This window comes from Python bivittatus, unplaced genomic scaffold, assembly GCF_059951505.1.
Source record: "Python bivittatus isolate LINGU-HERP-01145 unplaced genomic scaffold, Pbiv_v1 ctg000480_np1212, whole genome shotgun sequence".
Classification (NCBI taxonomy): Eukaryota; Metazoa; Chordata; class Lepidosauria; order Squamata; family Pythonidae; genus Python; species Python bivittatus.
In genome coordinates, this window is record NW_028277075.1 from 72,343,832 (window position 1) to 72,368,848 (window position 25,017).

At 40.0% G+C, this 25,017-nt stretch overlaps 4 protein-coding genes across 4 annotated transcripts; all 4 read left to right on the top strand.

Moving 5' to 3' along the window:
• The first annotated feature begins 591 nt into the window (after positions 1 to 591).
• On the top strand, positions 592 to 1,536 carry LOC107326427 (olfactory receptor 10K1-like). Its single transcript, XM_015890127.1, has one exon. It carries the CDS (start codon positions 592 to 594, stop codon positions 1,534 to 1,536), a length of 945 nt encoding a protein of 314 aa, XP_015745613.1.
• Positions 1,537 to 7,498: 5,962 nt separating this feature from the next.
• On the top strand, positions 7,499 to 8,437 carry LOC103053085 (olfactory receptor 5AP2-like). Its single transcript, XM_007439613.1, has one exon. It carries the CDS (start codon positions 7,499 to 7,501, stop codon positions 8,435 to 8,437), a length of 939 nt encoding a protein of 312 aa, XP_007439675.1.
• Positions 8,438 to 15,030: 6,593 nt separating this feature from the next.
• Positions 15,031 to 15,957, top strand: LOC112542094 (olfactory receptor 5G9-like). Its single transcript, XM_025174033.1, has one exon. It carries the CDS (start codon positions 15,031 to 15,033, stop codon positions 15,955 to 15,957), a length of 927 nt encoding a protein of 308 aa, XP_025029801.1.
• A 2,555-nt stretch (positions 15,958 to 18,512) lies between these two features.
• LOC103053322 (olfactory receptor 5AP2-like) lies at positions 18,513 to 19,466 on the top strand. Its single transcript, XM_025174035.2, has one exon. It carries the CDS (start codon positions 18,528 to 18,530, stop codon positions 19,464 to 19,466), a length of 939 nt encoding a protein of 312 aa, XP_025029803.1. The 5' UTR covers positions 18,513 to 18,527.
• The last annotated feature ends 5,551 nt before the right edge of the window (positions 19,467 to 25,017 follow it).

Genomic DNA, 25,017 nt, shown 5'->3' on the forward strand with positions numbered 1-25,017 from the left:
GCCACTGACAAATTGGGAAGGGTTATTTCATCAAGCCTGATAGAGAAACAGAAGCCATCTGAGAAGCAGTGGAGAACCAGGGATCTTTTCAGGATGGAGGTCAGTGGCACTGATGCCAATGAACAGGAAGCATCACTTTGTCACCAGGTTTACATTTTAAAAGCCTGAAAAGAGAGAAATTAGTATAAGGTGGGCTCAGCTTCATCATGTTGTTTTCATTGTGCCCCTCAAATTCAGGAAAAAAAATGGGGTGCAAAATTGCATAAATAACTAAAGCACTGATGTTATAAATGGATGGCTAGGGTTAGTAGCTGAATAGGAAATATGAAGAATTTGGGCGAGATGGTATTGTCTACCATCTGTATGTTGCTCAGTGTCTTATATTATTTTCTAGACAAGGAAAGTTATTATACCCAATGTCCCTGCTGACGTGTAGTGGGGTGCCTGTTTCATGCAGGCTTGCCTTTTCTAGGAAGCCCCTAAATTGAAGCAACAGATTAAATTTGGGTACATCTGAAGTTGAGGGATCATCTCATAGCTTATAAATCTTCCCCATCTTATCCTTTTAGGGCTGATAATTTTACATCCAGTATGAATAATAGCAATGACAGCTCCGTGAATGATTTTCTCTTGCTGGGCTTTTCCATCCTTGGAAAGACACCAACTTTACTTTTCCTGATTTTCTCCCTCACCTATGGCACCATTCTGGCCTTCAACATCACTATCATGTCAGTCATATTGCTAGACCGGACTCTACATTGTCCAATGTACTTTTTACTTTTTGCATTATCTGTCTCAGAAACTTGTACCACATTTGTCACCATCCCCAAACTGCTAATGACTCTGTGGACTGGCAGACAGTCCATTTCCTTGGTTGGATGTGCTACGCAGATGTTTTGCTTCTTTAGTTTGGGAGCCAACAACTGTTTCTTGTTAGTCGCTATGTCTTATGACCGATATGCAGCAATTTGCTACCCACTTCAGTACCAGGTGCTGATGGAGAAAAGGGTTTGCATCAAACTAGTAGCTGCATCTTGTGTAACCGGATGCTTTATATCCCTAGTTATTTGCATCCTTATTTTCAGGTTGCCTTTCTGTGGGCCAAATAGAATCCAACATTTCTTCTGTGATATTTCACCCGTGCTGAGTCTGACTTGCATTGATACTTACCTAACTAATCTGGGGATAGTTCTTTTATGTGCCCTTGTTTTGCTGGGCACTGTCCTATTGATCTCTATTTCATACTTCTATATTATTTCTGCTATCCTAAGGATCTGCTCCAGTTTGAGAAGGAGAAAAGCTTTCTCAACCTGTGCCTCCCATCTCACTGTGGTGATCACCCACTTCAGCTGTGCTTGTTTTGTGTATCTGAGGCCTAAGGCAGCTTCTTCACTAGATCAAGACACATTGATCTCAACCGTTTATGTCTTTCTGACCCCTCTACTGAACCCTTTGATTTATACCTTGAGAAACAAGGAAGTTAAATTATCAATCCAAAAATTGATAAGGAATTCATTTTGTTCTCAGAATCTCTAAACAGAAGAGGTGGTTTTGACTTGATTTAATGAGGAGGGGAGGCATTTTAGTAACTGAGGAGAGTCAGAGGCAAGTCACTACTGTAGACTGGAATGGCTTTAGCAGATACCAATGAAAAGATAGGCAGGTATTGTGCAATGTTTAAGCGCTGTATTTAGAGCAAACGTGAGTGCTGAGCATACGATTTATGGAATTTAACACATTCTTTCTCTGCCAGGGTGTCAACAAAAAAATCCCATTCTTTCTATCTCAAACAACCTGACAAGCATACACATATGTATACATGTACTGAAACTGCTATTTACCTTGGAAATACAGCCTGTAAAATTGCATACTGGAGGAAAGAAAAAAACCCTCATAATAAAATCCTCTGCTGGCCTCCATTTTCATTTTAGTGCCCCATTATGTGAGTAATGTTAGATATTGATTGGACCTAATTTTGAATAACAAAATAGTTTTATTTGCCAGCCCAACTTTTCATTGTTTTGTACTTGAGCAATAAACATTATTTCTGTTCTCCATGATATAATCATTTATGCTGAAAGACTTTCTTCATGGGCATGTATGCGTTGAAAAAAAAAAATCAACTCAAAGCTAAAGAGAATGGCTGGACTATCAGCAAGTAGCTGTGGCAGCAGTACCCAGAAATAGTTGATGGAGTAGGCAAAATGGCAATAAAAATAGCAGAGCACAGCCAGGTGAAAGTCCTTATCATCAGAAGCAGCACGAAAGGTTTAATGCACTAGCTAGGGAATGAATCAACAACTCTCCTGGATCTCTTGAACTTCTGTGCAAGGCTCCCTCCTTCTGTAAATATACATAAATATACATATAAATAATATAAAATAAATACAAATATAATATAATATAATAATCTTATATAAATATTATAAATATAAATAATATAAAATAAATATAAATCTACAGGAGCACCAAGCTCATGTTTAAAAAATCTAGAACCCTTTGAAAAGACCATTCAACCTGTGCCTAAAAGAAGACCAGCCCAAGTGCTTCTGAAAGGGCCGGTCAGGTGCTGCACAGGCAGAGAGGTCTCCAGTATCTCCTGAAGCCCAAGCCACAATAACCAGACAAAGCAGTCTCCCACTGACCAAAGGTATGGGAATATGCGGCCAATAGCAGGTCCCAGCTCCTGACCATGTCACTGATGACATCATCTAGGAAATGTGCTAGGTTGTGTCCACAGCAACAACTGTGTTGAAGAAGCAGAAGCCATTGTTTTTAAACTACAGTCCCTAAAAGGACAATTTTAAGCAGCCATTAAGAGTTGAGAATGAGTTGGAGGCATCATCATGATGACATGTGATATAAAAAGAGTTACCAACACATATTCCTTCCATGGTTAGGGAAACATGATGATGGTATCTCAGGATCCAACTTTAATTCCATTCAGTTACATGAGAGACAATATTTAAAATGTTTGACTACCTATTGTTCTTCACATTACACTATTTTTTCTCCTTTATTCATCTTCTCACTACTTCTCTGTCTCAATGTCTTTTTTAAAAATGCCCTAACTACTTCTCAAGAAACATATGCCCTTTCACAAACAATCCTGCAAATCTTTTTTGTTTGTGACATAAACCATTTAAATTCTCATTTGCCAACATGATTCCTGGAGTGTGTAACATGGGAAATCAATGCCTGCACAAATTTAATGCCCACAATAAAATAACATAAATGAATTATCTGCAATAAGCTAGCACATATTTCATGTACAATGGTATTTTTCCTATAAGAGCAGTGACTTTTATATAAATACATTTGCTAGGTTTGACATTTTGGCCTACCAGAGGAATTTTCAGGTATGAACAACAACAACAAAAAAAGTTAGCTATGTTCATCTAAAGCAAGAAATAACTTCAAAACAGTGAACTGCAGGATCACAAAAGAGTGTGCAGCCTTTTGAAAACTCCAGAAATCTTGATTAATAAGATGCTACAAAAACAGAAAACATCAATCACTCTGAGAGGGGTTGTGGAGATGAGGGGTGCAGCTTAAGATCAGCGTCAGTGTGAAAGTTGCAGGTAGCATGCATTAGTCAGTACTATAAATAATGCAAGGGCTGCAGATTACAGCTTCCATTCCAGAAGGCTGAAACAATGGCTGACACATTTAAGCCTCTGTTCTTAGACCACAAAGGAAGGCTGTATCTCAGATTCATCCTCTGCTTGATCATATACCCTACTTGGATTTTAGCTGTTCTTTGGAAGAGTGCAGGGATGTGTGTATCACAACCTGTTAAACCCCACTGAGCTTAGTGGCTGTTTGGGGAACCCTGGTGAAACTGAGTGGGTAAGGGGAATTTAATGAACTTTCCCAATAACAATAGCAACACAGCTAGTTTGGTGTAGTGGTTTAGGCATCAGGCTGGAATCCAGGAGACCGTGAGTTCTAGTCCCACCTTAGCCACACAGCCAGCTGGGTGACCTTGGGCCAGTCTAAACTTCACCAAGAAAATTACACGGACTAGTATAGGCAATTGCCAGGACTCAAAGGCACACACACATACAAACAAAAAACCTACAGCTACATTCACCTAACAAATTTAACCTGGTTAGTGACTTACATTGTTTTCTGGGATTCCACAATATATTGAAACATAAATCATAAACAAATCAAATGACATGTTAAGTCATAAACAAACCAGGGAATACTGTCATTATGTCTGAAGCCAATCCTTGCCCTAATTAGAATTCATTTAAAATCTTTGATAGAATTTAATATCAAATAGATTCACAGTCAAACTTTCAAGGCAGGGCCGACTCTACGATGGAGACAATCATCCAACATTGGAGGAAGGAAAATCCAGCACCCTAGGCTTCTGTATGTAGTTAAGTCATCAGATAGTGTGTGTCTTCGTTTATTGTGGACGTGCTCAAACCCTTGCCCAATTTCTTTCATAGGCATTTTCCCTGAGGCCAAATTTCCATTTTGATGAGCCTCTCCCTTGTCCCTCTCTTTACACTTACTTTTGAAACCAATGTTCCCTTTTCTAAACCCAACACTCATCCATGTCATTCTCTGCCTTTGTGTATTTCCTAATAATATATATCCCATTTTAACCAGCCCTTTATGGTTCCAGTCTGTGTCTTGGAGGCTGGAATCTACACAGTCTCAAAGTCTTAGACCCCTGAAGAGCGACTAGCAGTTATTGGTTTATGCCCTTGTGTGTGTGTGTGTGTGTGTGTGTGATTAACAAGGGGAGGGCCAAGCCATCTTTTTTCCTTTTGGCTTTGCTCCTAATTCCCAGTTTAGTTTAAGAGCAGAAAAGGAGACGGTGGCAGGATGATACAACAGCCTCTTCTTGTAGAGCTGCAGAAAATGTCAATCAACCTTTGTGGGATGAGACCCCATTTGGTTTTGTGTAGTCTGCATGAAAAAGTGCATGATGTCAGAACAACAGTTGGGAAGTTAAGTGGGCTGTGCAAAACTCTGATGGAGTGATTTAATTCAAGGGTGATTTGACCAAATCATTCCATCCCAACAGACCTGAAAAGGGGTGTTTTTCTTTACAAGATTGAAATTTATCTGATGCCTCCTCCTCCCCTTCTCTGTATGCCACTGGGGGGCAGTGCCTCCTCATATGTTCTCATTTTTCCACCCCCACTGTGATTCAGTGAATATAATGAGGAAAATTACTTTACATGTGGAAAGCCTATGAGAAAGCATGCAGAGACTGTGGAAGGCCGACTCATGTCAAGGCTTCATTTCACAGCTTCCCAAAAGAGTGAGGAGCCACTCATCATGAGCAGATGAAAGACCAGAAGACCACACACAAAGAGAGCTCCTGTACATTTAGCAGATCCTCTAATAAAAATGCAAATCAGATAGAGAATTGGAAGAGGCAAATACAGTTAGGGAATATGGAGGCCACAAGATTTCAAAACAATTCACTATCTTATTAACTTGTACCTGTCAAAACTTTGTCTACACCTCTCCAATGTTTGTGAGCTGCCCAGATTACTAATACTGATAGGCTGGGAACGAACATTAATCCAGGAAAAAGGTTTGAAAAGGGGAAAGGACATAAACAACAACAAAAAAGGCCCCAGCACTGACCCTTCTGCTCAACTAGTATAACTGTCTGAAGCTGCAGGTGGAGCTGTGTTCAATCAGAACTATCAATCCATCGTTTTCGCTAGTAGGGCCGGTAGAGTAAAGATGGAAATCAAAGGAGATACGCACAGATAGAAAAATAGTTACTAGGAACCTTTGGGAGGAAGGCAAAACCACCATGATTTCAGTTCACATTTGGATAGGCTATGTCTAACAGGCAGTGCTGGATTGTCAATTCTACATGATTTAGCAACAGGAATCTTCCCTACTTTGCCGTTGTTGGTTTGGCTTCATTGCTCATGCTTTCCTTTATTCTTTAGGTCCCTCAACCTTCAAGTTAATGCTTAAAATAAAAGTGATCAAAGCACATAATGAGGTTTCTTAGTGAATTGCAACGGAAGTGTGAACTAATTATGTACTGCAACTATACAGTGGAAATATAAATTCCCAGTACGTCCTCAAGAGGTCATACTGAACATTTTAATGATATGTGATTACTTCAACTGAGAGTTCATGGACTTGGTTCTTAACCAATGGTAAACAAGGTATAAAATGAGCATTCTTAGCCAAATGTTTCATCTTTCGTCTTTGGAAATGGAATCTTGACTTCTCATCTGGTAAGTTTTTTAATTAAGCACTTCTAATTAGTCAAATATACTGTTGAATGCTTATATCATCCTCATCATCCTTATCATCCTCACCCTCATCATATTTTTGCAGATAGACCTATGAATACTCAGCTGTTCTGATGTAAAAATATTAATCTGTGTTTTATTTCGAATTCTCTTGTCGCCCAAACTCCAAAAGCTGCTTCATGATGCTTTGTGAGAATTAAATCTCTTGCACTTCATGAGATGCAGAAAGGCAGCATGAAGTTCACGAGTCAACAGTTGGTTCCTTCTTTCTCCTAGCTTACTAGTGCAGACTGTAGTGGGGCATCTTCCTATTTGTGGATTGAGACAAAGGGTTACTTACAGTATCTCCTCAGCCTATTTGTGTTACTTATGATATAACAAATATATTTATGTTCAGACGGACAATAAATACACACCCCTGGTCAACTGTAGTCACTACAACCTCACATATGAATCTGAAGATATCTTGTTGCCAATGGAATAATATATTTGAAGACATAGCCACAATGCTGGCAGTTTTAAAGTCCAGTTAATCTAAACTGCAGGCTGAGATATACAGTAAGTTTGCCATTACACTAAAAAGTATGTCTTAGTTGAAAAAAAATACAAGATGGAACTCTGCTGCAGGACATGGCTGTAGTATAGGCTGATCAGCCACTTTGAAATGTTCTAAAAAGTAATTGTAAATGGAAAGAGTTTGGTTCGCAAACTGGAATAAATTTCAGATGGAAGTTCTATAAATATTGATGCATAATAGCCAATAGATGCCAATGATTGCTCCACAGACCACTTCCTGCCTAAGTGGATTACAGTACGCTTATCGCTGCGGACTGTAGGAGAGAATTATAAACCCACACAATCCAACCGAGTGATCACTCTGAGCTTCTTTGGAGAGTAAAAGAATGTAATATAAAATACGTTTTAGCAAGAAGTCTACATTCTTTCACATACAAAAAAGCTTCCAGGAATATGCAAGGAGATGATGGTAGATATGAATCCATTCTTTGTTAATTGACACTACAGCCATACATAATAGTGTGTGCATTCTCCATAACAGCATAGCATTTTTAAAAGAGCATATTTGTCAAGAACCCATAACACAAGAGTGAGTGTGCATGTTTCCCAAGCAAACTGTTCCATTTTAGTTTGGGGTTTTCTTAATCTTCACCCTTGGGGATCCTAAGAAAATCCAATATTTATTCTGCTACAAGGTTTTCCCTCTCTTTTATTCTGTTAGAGGGAAATAAACAATGCAGACAAATCAAACCACTGTGACTGAGTTCATCCTTGTTGGATTCATGGACCACCCAGAGCTTCAGATCCCCCTCTTCATCTTCTTCCTGGTCATCTATCTGATCACACTGGTGGGAAACACTGGGATAATCATTCTAACCAGAATTGATGCTAGGCTTCACACCCCAATGTACTTTTTTCTTAGAAATCTTTCCATTATAGATATTGGTTTTTCTACCACCATTGCCCCCAAATTGTTGACAACATTTTTGACAGAACATGCAACCATTTCCTTTACAGGGTGCACCATGCAGTTCTTCTTTTTTGCCATCTTTGTGACCACTGAAGGTTGCCTCCTAGCTGTGATGGCTTATGATCGCTTCACAGCAATCTGCAACCCATTGCTCTATTTTGTGGTCATGTCAAAGAAGTTTTGCATCCTCTTAGTCATAGCTGCATATACCTGTGGCTTTGCAAGTTCAACAGTCCAGACCATATTCATTTTTAATTTGAAATTCTGCACCTCAAAGAACACAATTAATCATTTTTTCTGTGATGTTCCTCCAATGCTTCAGTTGTCCTGTTCAGATACCCATATCGTTCATTTTGTGCATTTCATTTTATCCACTGCAATTGCACTGACAACTTTTCTGACTGTTTTGATTTCCTACATTGCCATTGTTGTTGCCATCCTGAAGATCAGCTCTGCTCAGGGACGATATAAAGCCTTCTCCACCTGTGCCTCCCATCTCACCACTGTGACCATTTTCTTTGGGACCATCATCTTCATGTACATACGACCTGGCTCCAATTTCTCAATTGATAAAGACAAAGTCATATCTGTCTTTTACACTCTTGTCATCTCCTCACTTAACCCACTCATCTACAGTCTGAGGAACAAAGAGGTGAAGGATGCAATTAGCAGAATCCTACACAAGATGATATCCCTGAAGTAAAAATGGTATAAATGTTACTTCCTTCATGTTAAAAAAAAAAAATCATAGTTGCATTTTCTCTCAGAAAAATGCTACTGAATGCTTGTTAACATTATGAGCAGGTGAGAAAAGAGCTATAACTGTATAAAAGTTACCCAAAGGTAAAAATAAAAGGACAATGTGTTTTAAGATTGATCTAAAAGAAGAATAAATGTTTTTATTAAATCAAAACAAATTGATGTCTGAATATTTTTCCTGTATAAATGTATGTACCGTATATACATTAACACTGAAGTGCAGAAGGATGTGTCAAAGTCAACCATTTGATCGTAATGCAAAGTGTACATAGGTGGAATCTGCATTTCCATGTAACTCAGATTTAAAATTCCTTTTTATTTTATTGGCACTGAAATGGATGGAAGCATAGAATGTCTATATCAGTCATTGGTAAAGTGCAAGATGTATGTTAAATTGCTTCAGTCAATTTTAGCAACCATACTTCAAACTGCCTTATAATGAAAATGGGAAATAGTCACAAGGTAACATTAATTACAAAATAGAAAGCTATTTTTTAAAGTTCTTTGAATTAACAATTTGGTGGAGTGGAAATGTGGAGACAGTGGAAAACCTGTCGCTGGTTAAGGGCATGATACATTGCCACTAGCAATACATGTCAATTTTAAAAACTTGATTTGGATGCTCTTTCCAAGCTAAGGACCACGTGAAGGAAGGCAGAAAGGCAATGTTTCTCTCTCTTTCTCTCCCCTCCCCCCCCAATTTTGTTCACCTCAAAACTATCCTTCTGAAACTCCTTTTTTTAATCTCCAGGAAGGAGATATGTGAGATTCAAGAAAGGATAATAAAGATGGTAATAATCTGTTTAAATTGGTTTCATAGTTATTCCTTCTTTGTTTGGAATCCTGGGAATTGCAGTTGAGTGGAGAGTTGAAATGCCAAATAAAAAATTCATCTGTCAGTCATGAGTTGGTGGGTCAGTAAAATGACATCAATGGATAGAGTGGTAGATTTTAGATATTCCCTGGATAAAATTCTGCCTTGCAGCATTTTAGGCTGTCTCCTGGCTGAAGCCTGTATACTCATGTGAGTTCACATAACACATGGAGAAAAGAAATCCAGGAACATCTCTTTTTTCACTTAAAAATTTGAACTCACAATTGTCATATCTACACTTGGATTCAAGGTGATTGGGTGGGATTTCTATTATGAATTATATTTCAAGAACATACTTGTGGCCTTCAGTGCTTGCTTCCTACGTACACAGTAGTGCAGCTAGTATGCAAATATACTTGACAAAAAGTGCTCCAGAGCCTGCAAAAGCATAAATGTAGCATCTTTCTGCAACTTCTTAAGACAACCACACCCTTTCCCAAGATACTTTGGCCTTTACTCTGTGACTTCAGCAATGACTTTTACATAAATACCTTTGCTATCTTACCTGATACTTTGGACCAGCAGCATCAACGGAGTGGTTGATATCAGCAGGACGGTGGGCTTAAGGTCACAATCCAAGCCCCACTGCTTTTGGACCTGCCCAGCACCTCCAAACCAGGCAGGGCTCGGGTCACAATACCACATCTGCCATCTTTCAGATTTGGACACACAACTTCACAGTCACAGGTTAACATTTTCAGGGGCTTTCATAAAGAACAATGTTAGCTATGTTCATCTAAATGGAGCAATATCTTTAAACTAGCCAATCCAGCATCATAATAGAACATGCAAGTTTTTGTCACCTCCAGAACTCTTGATCAAAATGAATGCTAGCGTAACCAGAACAACAAACAAACAGAACCCAGAAGTTCAAAAACTAGGCCAGGGTTATGGTGATGAGGGCTGCAGCTTAAATCAGTTGCAATGTGAAGATTGCAGACAGAATGCATTAATGACTACTATTAGAGGATTCTGAATACCTAACGTTCTGGAACACCGAAACAACTGACATGTTCCATTCCCTTTTCTCAAACCACAAAGAATGGCTATATCTCTGATTTCACCTGATATAAACTGATATAAACCTGACATAACTCTGATATATCCCTGATTTAACCCCTCCAAGATAGAGAAAATCATCCAAGATGTGAGAAAGGAAAATCCAGCGCACCAGGCTTCTGTGTGCAGTTAAATCAGGAGATAGAGTGGGTGTTCTTTTATTTTGGATATACTCAAGGTCTTGCCCAACGTCTTTCACAGCTATGTACCATGAGGCTCAATCTCCATTTTGGATGAGCCTCCCCCGTCCCTCTCTTTACACTTATTCTTTAGCCCCAAAAGTCAATACAACATTCAATTCATGTTACTTTCTGCTGTTTCTAACAATATACAGTATGTCCTATTTTAATTAGCCCTTTTTGGTCCCAGTTTATATCTTGAAGGTTGTAATCTGTTGACATATTTCCAGAGGCTTAGGCTACTGTAGACTGGCCACCATTTACTGGGTTTATGCCCTTGTGTTTTTCCACAAGAAAAATACAATGCCATTTTTCTCCTTTTCTCTTTGCTCCTCAATCCTAGTTGAAGAAAGGAAAAGGACCTGGTGGAATACCAGGAGAATAATACTTGTTACATCCGCTCAGGCTAACCTTGTTGGGTAGGGCAGGTCTACTGTGCAAGTAAGACCTTTACTTTGTGTACATGTCTACCCAGAAATAAATCCCACTGACTCCAACAGAGGTTACTCATAGTAAAACTGGAGTGAAGATTTACTGATCATTCTCTGTAGGCTAGACATTTTGTGACACTGATGCCATGCACTGTAATATGTACATTATACATATAATATGTATTTTTGTTTGTTTGTTTGTTTGTTTAGGGATTAGTTATTTCATCAATTTAAATAGCTGCTGAATTCACAGTTCTGACCCTGGGAGACTGACATAGAATTAACAATGGAAAGCAGAAAATAACCAACCAAATAAAACAACAAAAAATGGAATGAAACCGAGGCCAAACCACAGTCATAATCTCAACCACTGCATTACAGATGGGTTCATCCAACACCCTGGCTCAATCCCAGGGGAAGAGCCAAGTTTTCAAGGCTTTGCAAAAGGCTAACAGAGTCATGGCGATCCAGATCTTGGGGGAAGGGGGAAGGGGGCTGTTTCATAGGGCAGGTGCTGTGAAAGAAAAGACACAATTCTGCGGTCCCACCAGATGACCGTTTTACAGAGGGCACCCAAAGTATTCCTACCCTGCCAGATTTTGTGGGATGGGCAAAAATAATCAGAGATAGGTGGCCCTGCAAATAACCCAGACAAAGTGGCTTGGAAATCATGGCTTGTGTCATGGCATTACATGTGTACAACCCACAATGCTTGATCAAGAACCTATGGGTAAAACAAACCATGTTTTAAATGGGATGTATGAACCCACCTCCCATGTGCTGAGTCAAAAGATAATATCTTGTAAAGTTGTTGTCCATCTGGAGTTTGTATGCAAACTATCTCTAGACAGTAAGTTTTGGAGTGATATATAATTTTATTGTCTAGTGTGTGCAATGCCACTGGGACTGATTATAATCCATGAAAGAGTCTGTCTGTGCCCTTAGTGTATCTTAGATATCCTAGAGGCAAAATATGCCAATTTTCTGAGAATAAAATACGTGGATCCTGCCCTTTTGAAACGTTGCATACAATGAGGCTGTATCAATCTATTTGTTGGACATGGAAAACTGTAGAGAAGCCCCTCGTGTGTCTGCTATTTCCTGTGCCTGCCATTTTTGTGCGATTCTTAGGTAAGTTTAACAATATTTCTAAGAAATAAGTGTTTCATTATAAACAGAAAGTGGGGAGAGGTAAAGATTTAGAGATTAACATAGGAGGTGTACAAGCAAAAAATACATAGAAATGTTTGCAATTATATCTGTTAAGCAATTCATGTCGATAGAAGTGGTATTTTCCTTAGATAAAGACTACAATTCCACATCCACCCATCTAAATGTCCATCCTGCTGAATGCAGTAAGCTTTACATCTATGTATATGTGCATGAGGTTGTACCATGGTCATCTTTCTCTAGTACAGCATGTTCGTATCTACTAATAAGGCTACAAGCTTCACTTAGACTGCTGATCTAAAAATGTATCTAAGTCTATCAACTGTAGTTAAACTCTGACAGCAAGACTAATTTATAATTTTACTTGCAAAGTCACTTTGGATATTAATAGGTAAACAGATGGATGGCCACTTGCCACAATATATTTCTCTTGAAGCATCTCATTTGACTATCAACTTTAACTGAATGGAAAATCAGTTGGCTGTAACCTCCCAAATGCAACCATCTTCTCTTCAATGAAAGGTGTTAATACTCAATTTGTCCGTGATGACAATTTAGAGATGTCTTGAACCCGCTATTCTCTACCATGTGTGACCTTCATGGCAGCAGTAATGCAGTAAGTCGTCATCTTCCAAGGTACAACTTTTTAAACTATATAAAAACTGTAACTGGACTGAAAGTGGAAAAGACTAATATGACATTGCAAAACAACCACTGCCAAAAAGTGGATAAATTCGTTTATTGGTGCCTAATGGAATTGCAAAACAACTTTTAACCAGCATAGAGGCTTAAAAACAAATCAAGCAGTGTTGGCTAAACTTTATTTGATGTAGGATTCGCCATATTGATGAGAAGGTAACCATCAGTAGCTAAAAATGATGGTAGTTAAAGAAAACCTTTTTTCCTCTATGTTAGGACACAGAACAAGTCCAAATATCTTCATACTTTTTTTGAGCTTCCAGAAACAATAGTTCATCCTACCTTCTTCCAGCAAAGCATTCCCTTATTTAATATGACTAAGAATGCATTTCCCCTTCTGATCCTGCATGGTTATTCTAAAAAAGATAGTGATTGGACCTCATATCACATTAAGCCATAAGGTAGTTTCTTTGCTTTGGGCTTAGCTTTAGGTATAAACCCAATCAGGTTTAAGCCATGGTTAAAATGAAGCTCAGTGTCTGATCCTAATCAATAACATTGCACTCTACAGAATAAAAGGGGACAGTTTCATGAATGTGATGAACATGGACTCTGATTTACCTGTGGGGGCTTATTTTGCTCAGTGCCCTGGCGATGGACGCAACTGATGACTGGGGCCTTGCCAAGAGAGACAGTGAAGAAAGGAATCTCCTCTGTTACCAGTTCTGCCATTTATAGATCATTCGTCCTTTCCTCTTTCAAAGACCTCCCTAAGAGTCTTGGTCAATGGAGTACCGGTGTAGGGAGGGATTTCTTAGTGGATACATTCACACACTTTCAATGGCGATAGAAGAGTTCAGGATCATATGCAGTAAAGAAATGCTCAAGAGAACACACAGCACACAGAGAAACTCTGTTAAGCTACAAATGTTTTATGATTTACAACTGGTTAAGCATCATGCATGCACACATACACGCTTACTGATACTCACTTTCCTTGTTACATCCTGGCCAAGGAATGCACAGGGAGTAGAGAAGACAGGAACCCCCCACCCCCACCCCCATTGATGATAGTTGTGTACATGATTGGGCGTCTTTTATCCTTTTACCAGCAGCATCTGTCACACATTCCTTTCTGCCTCACCTCAGCCTTTTGTTGACCATTATGTGACCTGCTTCATGCTACCTGGTATCTCTTCTTCATGTACCATGTGCTTCATGGTAGAAGGTATCTCTGGTAGCTGGTATCCAGACCTGGTCTGCTTCCTTGTTTGCTTTCCACCCTCCTCTGCAGATCTGCATTTTTTTTCAGGTTCAAATTCTGTTCATCTATTTCTTATAATATTTTATTTCCTGTAACACCTCCAGTGTGCCAGAAGTAAAACCCAGTGACTGCTGGAAAGTATGAAGAGGAAGAGGTGATCCTAGAACTGACAGATTTCCCAGGTAACCTTCCCCCCTTCCATTTGAAGGAAGTATCTACATGAGTCCTCTTTTCTTTCGGGCACCTGGGCTTCCTACCTCCTCTCCCCGGTCCCATAGGATTGTGCTACCGCTTGCAAATTTTGACAATGGTCTTTTGGTAGGGACAAGGGTTGGTTTTGGCCTAATCAATGATAGTAGTGGGCAAATGATGTACAGCTGCATCTCTGGAACTGGGGTCCCTTTCAAGGCATCAAGGCAGGAGAGGTCTTTCCCCTCTCTCAATGGTGGGTAAACACTGGAGTCCAAGTGCCACTGGCATTCCCTGGAGGTTCTCAGAACAGCTCACTGCAGAAAGGTTATGTGAGATGTAGCCAGCAGGGAACCTAGAAAAGCACAGGGTTTGGATCTGGATGCCATGACAAACCAAAAAGATCACATTGCCCATAGAAGGTTTCTCTAGTATTTTTCCACTTTCTGAAAATAAGCTATCAGTCTTAATTTCTTTGCCCTCTTCCCCACGGGCTGCGTTTAATGCTGCGGGATGAAATACAACTCCTGTACAAAATTAAACAGATAAAGGAAAGCAAAGGAGCCTTTATGAGCAGGAACAGGCCAAATCTTTCTTGGTCTATATATTTTACTAGAGTACAACCAAATAAACCTCTGAATACCAAAATACCACCCCCGCACAACAAACATTTAATTTTGTTTGTTTGATTTGATGATTAATTTTCCTCTCCAGAGACGCGCTGCAGTAAAGATGGACCAGCAGAAGAACCACACAAGGGTCACAGAATTCATCCTACTAGGATTCACTGATCAACCCAATGTGCAGATTGTTCTCTTTCTTTTGTTTCTTGCCATCTACCTTTTCACCGTGGTCGGAAGCCTTGGCCTAATTGTGCTGATCAGAATTGACTCCCACTTTCACACTCCCATGTACTTTTTCCTCCTCCATTTATCATTCACAGACCTCTGCTACATCTCGGTGATTGCCCCCAAGATGCTGGTGGACTTCCTGGTAGATCACAAAAGCATCTCTTATGCAGGTTGTGTTGTTCAGCTGTGCTTGTTCACTGCCTTTGTGACTACCGAGTGCTTTCTTTTGGCTGTAATGGCAATTGACCGATATATGGCTATTTGCAACCCCCTCTTGTATTCTGCTTTCATGTCCCAACAGCTGTGCAATTGCCTGGTTGCAGGATCGTACGCAGCTGGCTTTGCAAACTCAGTGCTGCAGACAGTCTGTATATTCAGATTATCCTACTGTAGGTGTAACATCCTCAAACATTTCTTCTGTGATATCCCTAAACTTTTTCAACTTTCATGCTCTGACACCTTCCTTTCAGAATCTCTATCCATCTTTGCATCAGGAATAGTGGCAATGACCTCTGTTTCAGCCATTATTTTTTCATATCTCTGCATTTTGTCTGCCATCCTGAGAATCAACTCAGTGAAGGGCAAACGCAAAGCTTTCTCCACCTGTGCTTCTCACCTAACATCAGTGGCTTTACTTTACGGAACGGGGACCTTTACATATATCCATCCCAACCTGAAATCGGGACTAGATACTGACATGGTGATTTCTGTAATTTATACATTAATCATACCCATGCTGAATCCCCTAATCTATAGCTTGAGAAATAAGGAGATGAAAGAGGCCATTAGAAGAGTTACAACCGGCTAACTGTTTATATTTCTCTTCCCACAAATGAATCATGTTATCTTGACATGAACTGAATCAGTTGTAACCAGTTTCTGCAATGGGATGATGACCTCAGGGTTTTCTAAGGCATGTCTTTACTGGGTTTCTTTTCCAGCTATATACTGCTGCTCATTCTAGATCCTGTCTGGAATCTTTCTCTGACTTTTTTAAACAGTAGTTACAAAACAGTAATATATTATGGCAGCTTTTAAAAGAAGGAGATAACTGTAGAGAACTTATATTACATATTTAAAAATTAGGTGAAATGTGTACTGAGAAAAAAAAAAGATCCCTTCCTCTCCCCATTTTAACACAATAGATCAGCCTTCCCCAGTTTGTGCCCTTGAGATATGCTGACTGCCATACCTGTTATCTCCAGCCACTTAACACTCTGCAGGAATAGGACATGGTACAGCAAGGTATTTCATGGATCTGTGCAAAGGTAGTGCATAATAAATTAAGGACTCCTATAGATGACCTGAAGGTTAGCCTTCATGCTCCAAATAGCTTAGTCACCCATATAAATCGCTTTGGGATAGGAGAGATGTACATCAGATGCAATTCTTTCTGACAGGCCATCAGCTTTACTGATCCACTCTTTCTCCTTTTTCAGTTAAGAGCTTATTCCTCCTTGGAGTAAACCTCTGAGCAACTCATTCTCAGTACTTTGATTTCAGAAAATCAGAAAAACTTTGGGGTTTTTTGCAGGCGGGTGTGTGTGTGTGTGCCTTTGAGTCAGTTTTGACTCCTGGCAACTCCCTGGACTAGTCCCTGCAGTTTTCTTGGAAAGGTTTTTCAGAAGTAATTTGCCCTACTGTCTTCCTAGGAGGGAGTGGCCCAAGGCTGGCTTTGTGTCTAACACAGGACTAGAAGTCATGAACTCCTGGTTTCTAGCATGGTGCCTTAACCTCTATGCCAAACTGGGTCTCTTGATTGTTCTTTAAGGTACATTGCTTCACTGATTCATTCATTTGCAATTGTGAAAGTCTGCAGAACTGTGACTCCTAGGCTCTGGAGCGCGTCCAGATCTTCCACACTTTATGAAACACCAGGAGGATCAGGGCCAGTTTGATCTTGGGAGGTATGGAGTTCTGAAGGGCAGGCACTGCAACAGGAAAGGCACACTTCTGAGCTCCCGTAAGACATTATTTAAATGAAGGGACCCAGAGGATGCTCCTCCTCTTGAACCTAGTAAGACAGGTAGAAAAAATACTTGGAACAGTTTTAGAGGGGCTGACAATAGTACCATATGGAAATGCCCCTTGGTTTTACTGAAAAGATAGACCCTAATGACTGTATTTGAAGTCTCACATGGGTAAGTGGTAACTATTTAATTTCCATACAAAAGGATGCTTAATACTTTTGGCATCCTTAAGGTTGAGTACAGGGTTTGGTGAGGGAATCCCAATGGAACAGCAGTAATTGTGAAAAAGATTCGGTGCACGTAGTACCAGTTTCTTAAACTTTTACCTCCAATAGTTATTTTTCCACCGAGCAAGCATCATCCAAAGTTCTGAGGCACATTTGTCAGGCAACAAGGACAAATAGGAAGGTCCAAGAGAGTAGAGAAAAATAATCTGATGCCCAGTGTCGTTTAAGTGCTGAGTTTCATCAGTCCTGAGGATTCAACAGATCACACCCTTGAGATATAACTGCAGTATATAATGGCCCTGTGTGTTTATTCGACTGTATCATGTCATCTGGAGCTTGCACTGCTTGAAATGGGTAAGTCTTACTAAGATATTTGTGTCAGCCAGTGACTGGTGGAAAATGAAAATACTATCTCATAAGAAGCAGTACATTTGTACTCTGTTTATTTTCATCCTGTTCTCAAATTATGAATTTTGTTTAACAGAATTATAGTAGCTGAAGATGATCTTAGTATACAGGGAACTTTTGTAATGGAAAAGGGTAGAGCCTGGGTAATCTAACAGCAGCCATAATATCCATAAAACTGATAGTACCTTATGTAATTTTACATTTACAAACTCTGGAGCAAGGGGGGGATCCAGAAGATATGTTTACCACATCAGCATCGTTCCTGATTCCTTTTCTTTCTAATTGTGAGACTACATAACTTTCTAAAATACATGTTCTTTTTTCAATGAACTTTGCTCAAGGATACTATATGCAGTTTTGTATACATTTTTGACTGGACAATGATAAACATTAATAGATGGCATGCAGTGTTGGTGAATCACAACGTTTCAGTCTCAAAGAAATCAGTAGTACATTTCTTCCACATACACACCATTCTAGCTGTACAATTCCAGTAATTCTAGGATGCACCATGGACAACAGAAATACTGGAGTACTGTGGTCATTTCAGAGTTACAGAGGATGCACAATCCTGAGTGTAAACTAGAATGTTTGAACATATAGAATTTGGAACTTGTTCAGTTTCAGTTTATTGAATTTGTGATTGGTCTGTGAGTGACATAATTTAATTAAAAAAATAATCATAATTTTATCTTCTTTTTTCCAGTTTGTTCTTGGTGTTGTTGTTTTTCCACTTTTCTGGCAGGTTTTCTTTAATTAAAAAAGCACAATAAATGAATGAGAAAAATGAAACCCAAGTAACACAGTTCATCTTCTCCGGATTCACAGATCATCCAGAATTGCAAGTAGTTCTGTTTGCCATGTTCTTGATTATTTATATCATCACACTGAGTGCAAATCTAGGGATTATCCTGTTGATCAAGATGGATCCCCAGCTACATACACCAATGTACTTCTTCCTCAGCCATTTGGCCTTCCTGGACGCCAGCTATTCTTCCACTGTTACCCCTAAAGCAATTGGAAGCTTTTTTGCCAAAAAGAAAACCATTTCCTTGATTGGCTGTGCAATTCAGTTTTACATCTTTGATGGTTTGGTGATGACTGAATTATTCTTACTGTCTGTCATGGCATACGACCGGTATGTAGCCATCTGCAACCCACTGCTCTATTCTGTGGTTATGTCGAAGAGGTTGTGCACTGTATTAGTGTCTAGTGTGTATGTTTATGGCTTTGTGAGCTCAGTGGTTCAAACAGCATTAACTTTTACGCTATCTTTCTGTCGATCAAATGTGATCAATCATTTCTATTGCAATGACCCCCCACTGTTAGCTTTGTCCTGCTCTGATACTCGACCTAAAGAAATCCAGCTTTTAGCTTTATCTGGTATCAATTTAAGTAGTTCTCTCTTGACCATCATTGTCTCTTATGTCTACATTCTATGCACCATCTTTGGAAAACACTCTACTGGGAGAAGACACAGAGCTTTCTCCACCTGTGCCTCCCATCTGACTGCTGTCATCATATTCTATGGCACCCTTTTCTTCATGTACCTGCAACCAAGCTCTACTCACTCCCTCAGTTACGACAAGGTGGTGTCAGTTTTTTATGCTGTTGTGATCCCCATGCTGAACCCTCTTATCTATAGCTTGAGAAACAAAGAAGTGAAGGGAGCCTTGGAAAAGCTGATGGGAAAGAAATGCTGTTTACAGTGAGGCCCCTTATAAACAGTGCTTGGCCTTGACGTATCCTTACAGCGGCCACATGGGCCAACTCTTGGTGAGAAAAATAAGTCACGAGCAAGCTCTAGAACTTCCAGGTGTGAAATACAATTTACTCTTGCATTATGACAAAGGCAATCTGCCATCAGTTGCTTCATACGGAGAATGGCAGTGAACCATTTCTCCAGCAGCCCGTGCTGCATGGATATGTGCCACAGCTCAGAAACTGCTGTTGCATCATAGAGGAACCAGTCTAACGAAGGAGGCACTGAGGGCAGTGATAGACTGCCCTGCATCAAGAAGCCCTGAAAAGAAATCCAGCATCTGTAGTCCTGGTAAGATGGATGGGTACCGCTATTGGTCTGAGAAATGTGGAACGCTGGAGTAGCCATAGCTGAGAGCACGTGGTTGCTGCAACTGCTAAGCCATACCCAAAAAGAAGGCCCCATGGTCTCCATCCAGATATTTCATGATAGAGCTGGGATTCACGGAAAGCAAGGTCAATTCATGGACTTGAATGCTGACCAGACAGGGTGGGCCCCTGTAGCCTGTTGGTTTCAGTGGCTTCTGCCTGGTCACATAGCTGCTTGTGAATGAACAGCTTTGCATTTCCAAAGCCCTGAGTCTGTGTGCTATGTCAGATACTGCGTGGAACCTCCACCCTCAGTCACTGTGAAGTGGCAAGGACCTTTTCTAACTGTTGTCTCTTCTTACCAGCTATTAATATTCCCAGCTCTGAAATTCAGAAAAGGTAAACTGTAAAGCAGCTGAAACGGAATTGCAAGCTTACAATTAATCTGTACAATTGAGATCCAGAGGCTCTGAAGAAAATTAAGTTACATTCATTTATTTGTAATCCAGATGAAACCTCTCTAGACTAAAGTGGCACCTAACATAGTTCTTGGTAACTGCTGAGTAGCTGGTTTCTCTAACTGTTGTGTAAGAATTCTGATTCAAGAATGATCAGACTCAGAAGAACATGCCTTGACCCAAATCATCATTGGGGTTGCGGTATATACAACAAAAAGAAAATTAATCTTATATGCTTAAATTTTAAAAAATATTTAAAAGAGACAAGTTCCTAATACAGATGCAAACAAATAGTTGTCAAAAGGTGCAGCAAGGGAAGGATGAACTTATTCTAATTAGTCTTATTCTTACAGAAGAAGCAACTCTGTTCAATTATGAAGGCATTATTCCCTTCTGCTATTGTGTCACTGCTTTCACAAACTCATGTCTTTCAGGGCATTAGTAAGATTCTCAAAGGATATGTGCAAGAAGATGTAATTTATATTCCAGATACGATGTTTCATTCTTTCTGTTCAACAGACTTATTTCTGTTATGCCATATTGTTTCAGTTATGCCAGATTTAGAATGTGGAGCCTTTCTAAACAAATTATTTGAATGTGTTGCTATTTTTTTAATGAATTTATTCCTTATAGGATGATACTCAGGAGGGATGCAAAATGCTTTTGAGATTTATTGCTGTCTTCTGCAGTTTCATCTCCTCCTTCTCCAAAAAACAGGAGGTGCCCTTCTCTTATCTGTCATGGCTGTCATGTATGAGGTTGATAAATATCCTGTTCCTGCTTATTATGAAAGCTGTTTTTGTATTGTGTTTGTGATGAAAAATTATGCTATTATTCTATTTGAATGTGAATAAAAGGTTTAACTGGCCTCTTCCTTATAATATACCAGTTTGGTGTAGTGGTTAAGGCACCAGGCTAGAAACCAGGAGATGGTGAGTCCTAGTCCTGCCTTAGGCACAAAGCCAGCTGGGTGACCTTGGGCCAGTCACTCTCTCTGAGCCCTAGGAAGCAGGCAATGGCAAACCACTTCTGAAAAACCTTGCCAAGAAAACTGTAGGGATTTGTCCAGGCAGTTGCCAGGAGTCAACACTGACTCAAAGGCGTGTGTGCACACACACACATACACGAACACACACACTTATAAGGAATGGAGCTGAGAGAGAATGAGCATTCGGAGAAGGGGATAGTTGAGAGATGGACAGAGGGAGAAAAACGGTGAGGGGGAGAAGATGATAGCTGGTATATCATAAAGAAATAGAAAAAAGACAAAAACACCAATTTATCGGTGCACTACTTGAAAAAGAAACAATTTATTATATCCTATATTAACTTCTCATACAATATTATTGTTAAGTAAAATTCCATTTGTTCATGATCAACTTGACTTCTGAATAAAAAGGAGGCAGTATATAATTTCCATACACACCCCACTCACCCATATACACATGCATATCTAAAATATTAGACTTCCAGGAAAAGAACAAACAAGATGCCCGACAGCAACAGGATAAGATCAAAGTTTAATATATGGATTCCAATTTAATCCTTTTGGGGTGGTAGCAACAACTTTATAAAGAATAATTTTATTTGTTTTTCCCCCTGAATATGAATTGGAATGCATTATTAGTTCTGTCCAAATAAACCTTCATTTTAGCACAGTGGTAACCGCAATTAAATCTGAATGATCAGAAATGAAAGAAGAATAGAAAGAAGAGATGTTTCTGCAATTACGTTTAAGTTTTTCTGTGCTGAAGAATAAACATACTTTTCATAATTCCGTTGCACTGTTGTGCTTATTCCAGATTCAGAAATACTGCTGCTGATGTTCAGATTTCAGTAACCATAAAGAGACATAAAGATCCCCTTCATGGATCACTGCCTTGTCGTGGCGAAGGGGCTTGCGTAACTCAGTGAAGCCATGAGCTATACCATGCAGGGCCACCCAAGACGGACAGGTCATGACAGAGAGTTCTGACAAAATGTGGTCCACTGCAGAAGGAAATGGCAACCCACTCCCGTATCCTTGCCAAGAAAACCCCATGGACAATGTTAAAAGGCTAAAAGATATGACGCCGGAAGATGAGCCCCTCAGGTCGGAAGGTGTCCAATATGCTACTGGGGAAGAGTGGACGGCAATTCTAAGTAGCTCCAGAAAGAGTGAAGCGGCTGGGCCAAAGCCAAAAGGACGTTCAGCTGTGGATGTATCTGGAAGCGAAAAGAAGGTCCGATGCTGTAAAGAACAATATTGTATAGGTACCTGGAATGTAAGATCTATGAACCAAGGCAAGCTGGATGTGGTCAAACATGAGATGACAAGATTGAACGTCGACATCTTGGGAATCAGCGAACTGAAATGGACGGGAATGGGTGATTTAATTCGGGTGACCATTATATCTACTACTGTGGGCAAGAAACCATTAGAAGAAATGGAGTTGCACTCATAGTCAATAAGAGAGTGGGAAAGGCAGTAATGGGGTACAACCTCAAAAACGACAGAATGATCTCAGTGCGTATCCAAGGCAAACCATTCAATATCACAGTCATCCAAGTCTATGCCCCAACCACTGATGCTGAAGAAGCTGAAGTTGACCGCTTCTATGAAGACCTACAACACCTTCTAGAACTAGCACCAAAAAAAGATGTCCTTTTCATCATAGGGGATTGGAATGCTAAAGTAGGAAGTCAAGGAGTAATCGGAATAACAAGCAAGTTTGGCCTTGGAGTACAAAATGAAGCAGGGCAAAGGCTAATAGAGTTCTGTCAAGAGAACAAGCTAGTCATAGCAAACACTCTTTTCCAACAACACAAGAGACGACTCTACACATGGACATCACCAGACGGTCAATACCGAAACCAGATTGATTATATACTTTGCAGCCAAAGATGGAGAAGCTCTATACAGACAGCAAAAACAAGACCAGGAGCTGACTGTGGCTCAGATCATGAGCTTCTTACTGCAAAATTTAGGCTTAAATTGAAGAATGTAGGGAAAACCACTAGACCACTCAGGTATGACTTAGATCTTATTCCTTGTGAGTACACAGTGAAGGTGATGAACAGATTTAGAGGATTACATTTGGTAGACAGAGTGCCTGAAGAACTATGGACGGAGGTCCGTAACATTGTACAGGAGGCAGCAACTAAAACCATCCCAAAGAAAAAGAAATGCAAGAAAGCAAAATGGCTGTCTGATGAGGCTTTACAAATAGCTGTGGAAAGAAGGAATGTGAAAAGCAAGGGTGAAAGGGAAAGATATAAGCAACTGAATGCAGATTTCCAGAGAATAGCAAGGAGAGATAAGAAGGCCTTCTTAAATGAACAATGCAAAGAAATCGAGGAAAACAACAGAATGGGATCTAGAGATCTCTACAAGAAAATTGGAGATATGAAAGGAACATTTAGTGCAAAGATGGGCATGATAAAGGACAAAAAAGGCAGGGACCTAACAGAAGCAGAAGAGATTAAGAAGAGGTGGCAAGAATACACAGAAGAACTATACAAGAAAGATCTTAATGTCCCTGATGTCCATGCTGGTGTGATCACTGACCTTGAGCCAGACATCCTAGAGAGTGAAGTCAAGTGGGCCTTAGGAAGCATTGCTAACAAAGCTAGTGGAGATGACAGTATTCCAGCTGAGTTACTTAAAATACTAAAAGACGATGGTGTTAAAGTGCTGCACTCAATATGCCAGCAAGTTTGGAAAACGCAACAGTGGCCACGGGATTGGAAAAGGTCAGTTTATGTTCCAATTCCAAAGAAGGGCAATGCCAAAGAATGCTCAAACTATCGCACAATTGCACTCATTTCACATGCTAGCAAGGTTATGCTCAAAATCCTACAAGCTAGGCTTCAGCAATACATGAACCGAGAACTACCGGATGTACAAGCTGGGTTTCGAAGAGGCAGAGGAACTAGAGATCAAATCGCCAACATTCGCTGGATCATGGAGAAAGCATGAGAGTTCCAGAAAAATATCTACTTCTGCTTCATTGACTATGCAAAAGCCTTTGATTGTGTGGATCACAACAAACTGTGGCAAATTCTTAAAGAGATGGGAGTACCAGACCACCTTACCTGTCTCCTGAGAAATCCGTATGCGGGCCAAGAAGCAACAGTTAGAACCGGCCATGGAACAACCGATTGGTTCAAAATAGGGAAAGGTGTACGACAAGGCTGTATACTGTCACCCTGCTTATTTAACCTATATGCAGAGTACATCATGAGAAATGCCAGGCTGGAAGAATCACAAGCCAGAATTAAGATTGCAGGGAGAATCATCAACAACCTCAGATATGCAGACGATACCACCCTAATGGCAGAAAGTGAAGAAGAACTAAAGAGCCTCTTGATGAGGGTGAAAGAGGAGAGTGCAAAAGCTGGCTTGAAACTCAACATTAAAAAAACTAAGATCATGGTATCTGGACCCATCAATTCCTGGCAAATAGAAGGGGTAGAAATGGAAGCAGTAACAGACTTCATTTATCTGGGCTCCAAGATCACCGCAGACGGAGACTACAGCCATGAAATTAAAAGACGCTTGCTCCTTGGGAGGAAAGCTATGGCAAGCCTAGATAGCATATTAAAAAGCAGAGACGTCACCTTGCTGACAAAGATCCGCATAGTCAAAGCTATGGTTTTTCCAGTAGTAATGTATGGCTGTGAGAGCTGGACCATAAAGAAGGCTGAGCGCCGAAGAATTGATGCCTTTGAACTGTGGTGCTGGAGAAGACTCTTG

Coding starts and splice junctions, on each gene's coding strand:
- LOC112542094 (XM_025174033.1), top strand. CDS start 15,031: ATGGACCAGCAGAAGAACCACACAAGGGTCACAGAATTCATCCTACTA.
- LOC107326427 (XM_015890127.1), top strand. CDS start 592: ATGAATAATAGCAATGACAGCTCCGTGAATGATTTTCTCTTGCTGGGC.
- LOC103053085 (XM_007439613.1), top strand. CDS start 7,499: ATGCAGACAAATCAAACCACTGTGACTGAGTTCATCCTTGTTGGATTC.
- LOC103053322 (XM_025174035.2), top strand. CDS start 18,528: ATGAATGAGAAAAATGAAACCCAAGTAACACAGTTCATCTTCTCCGGA.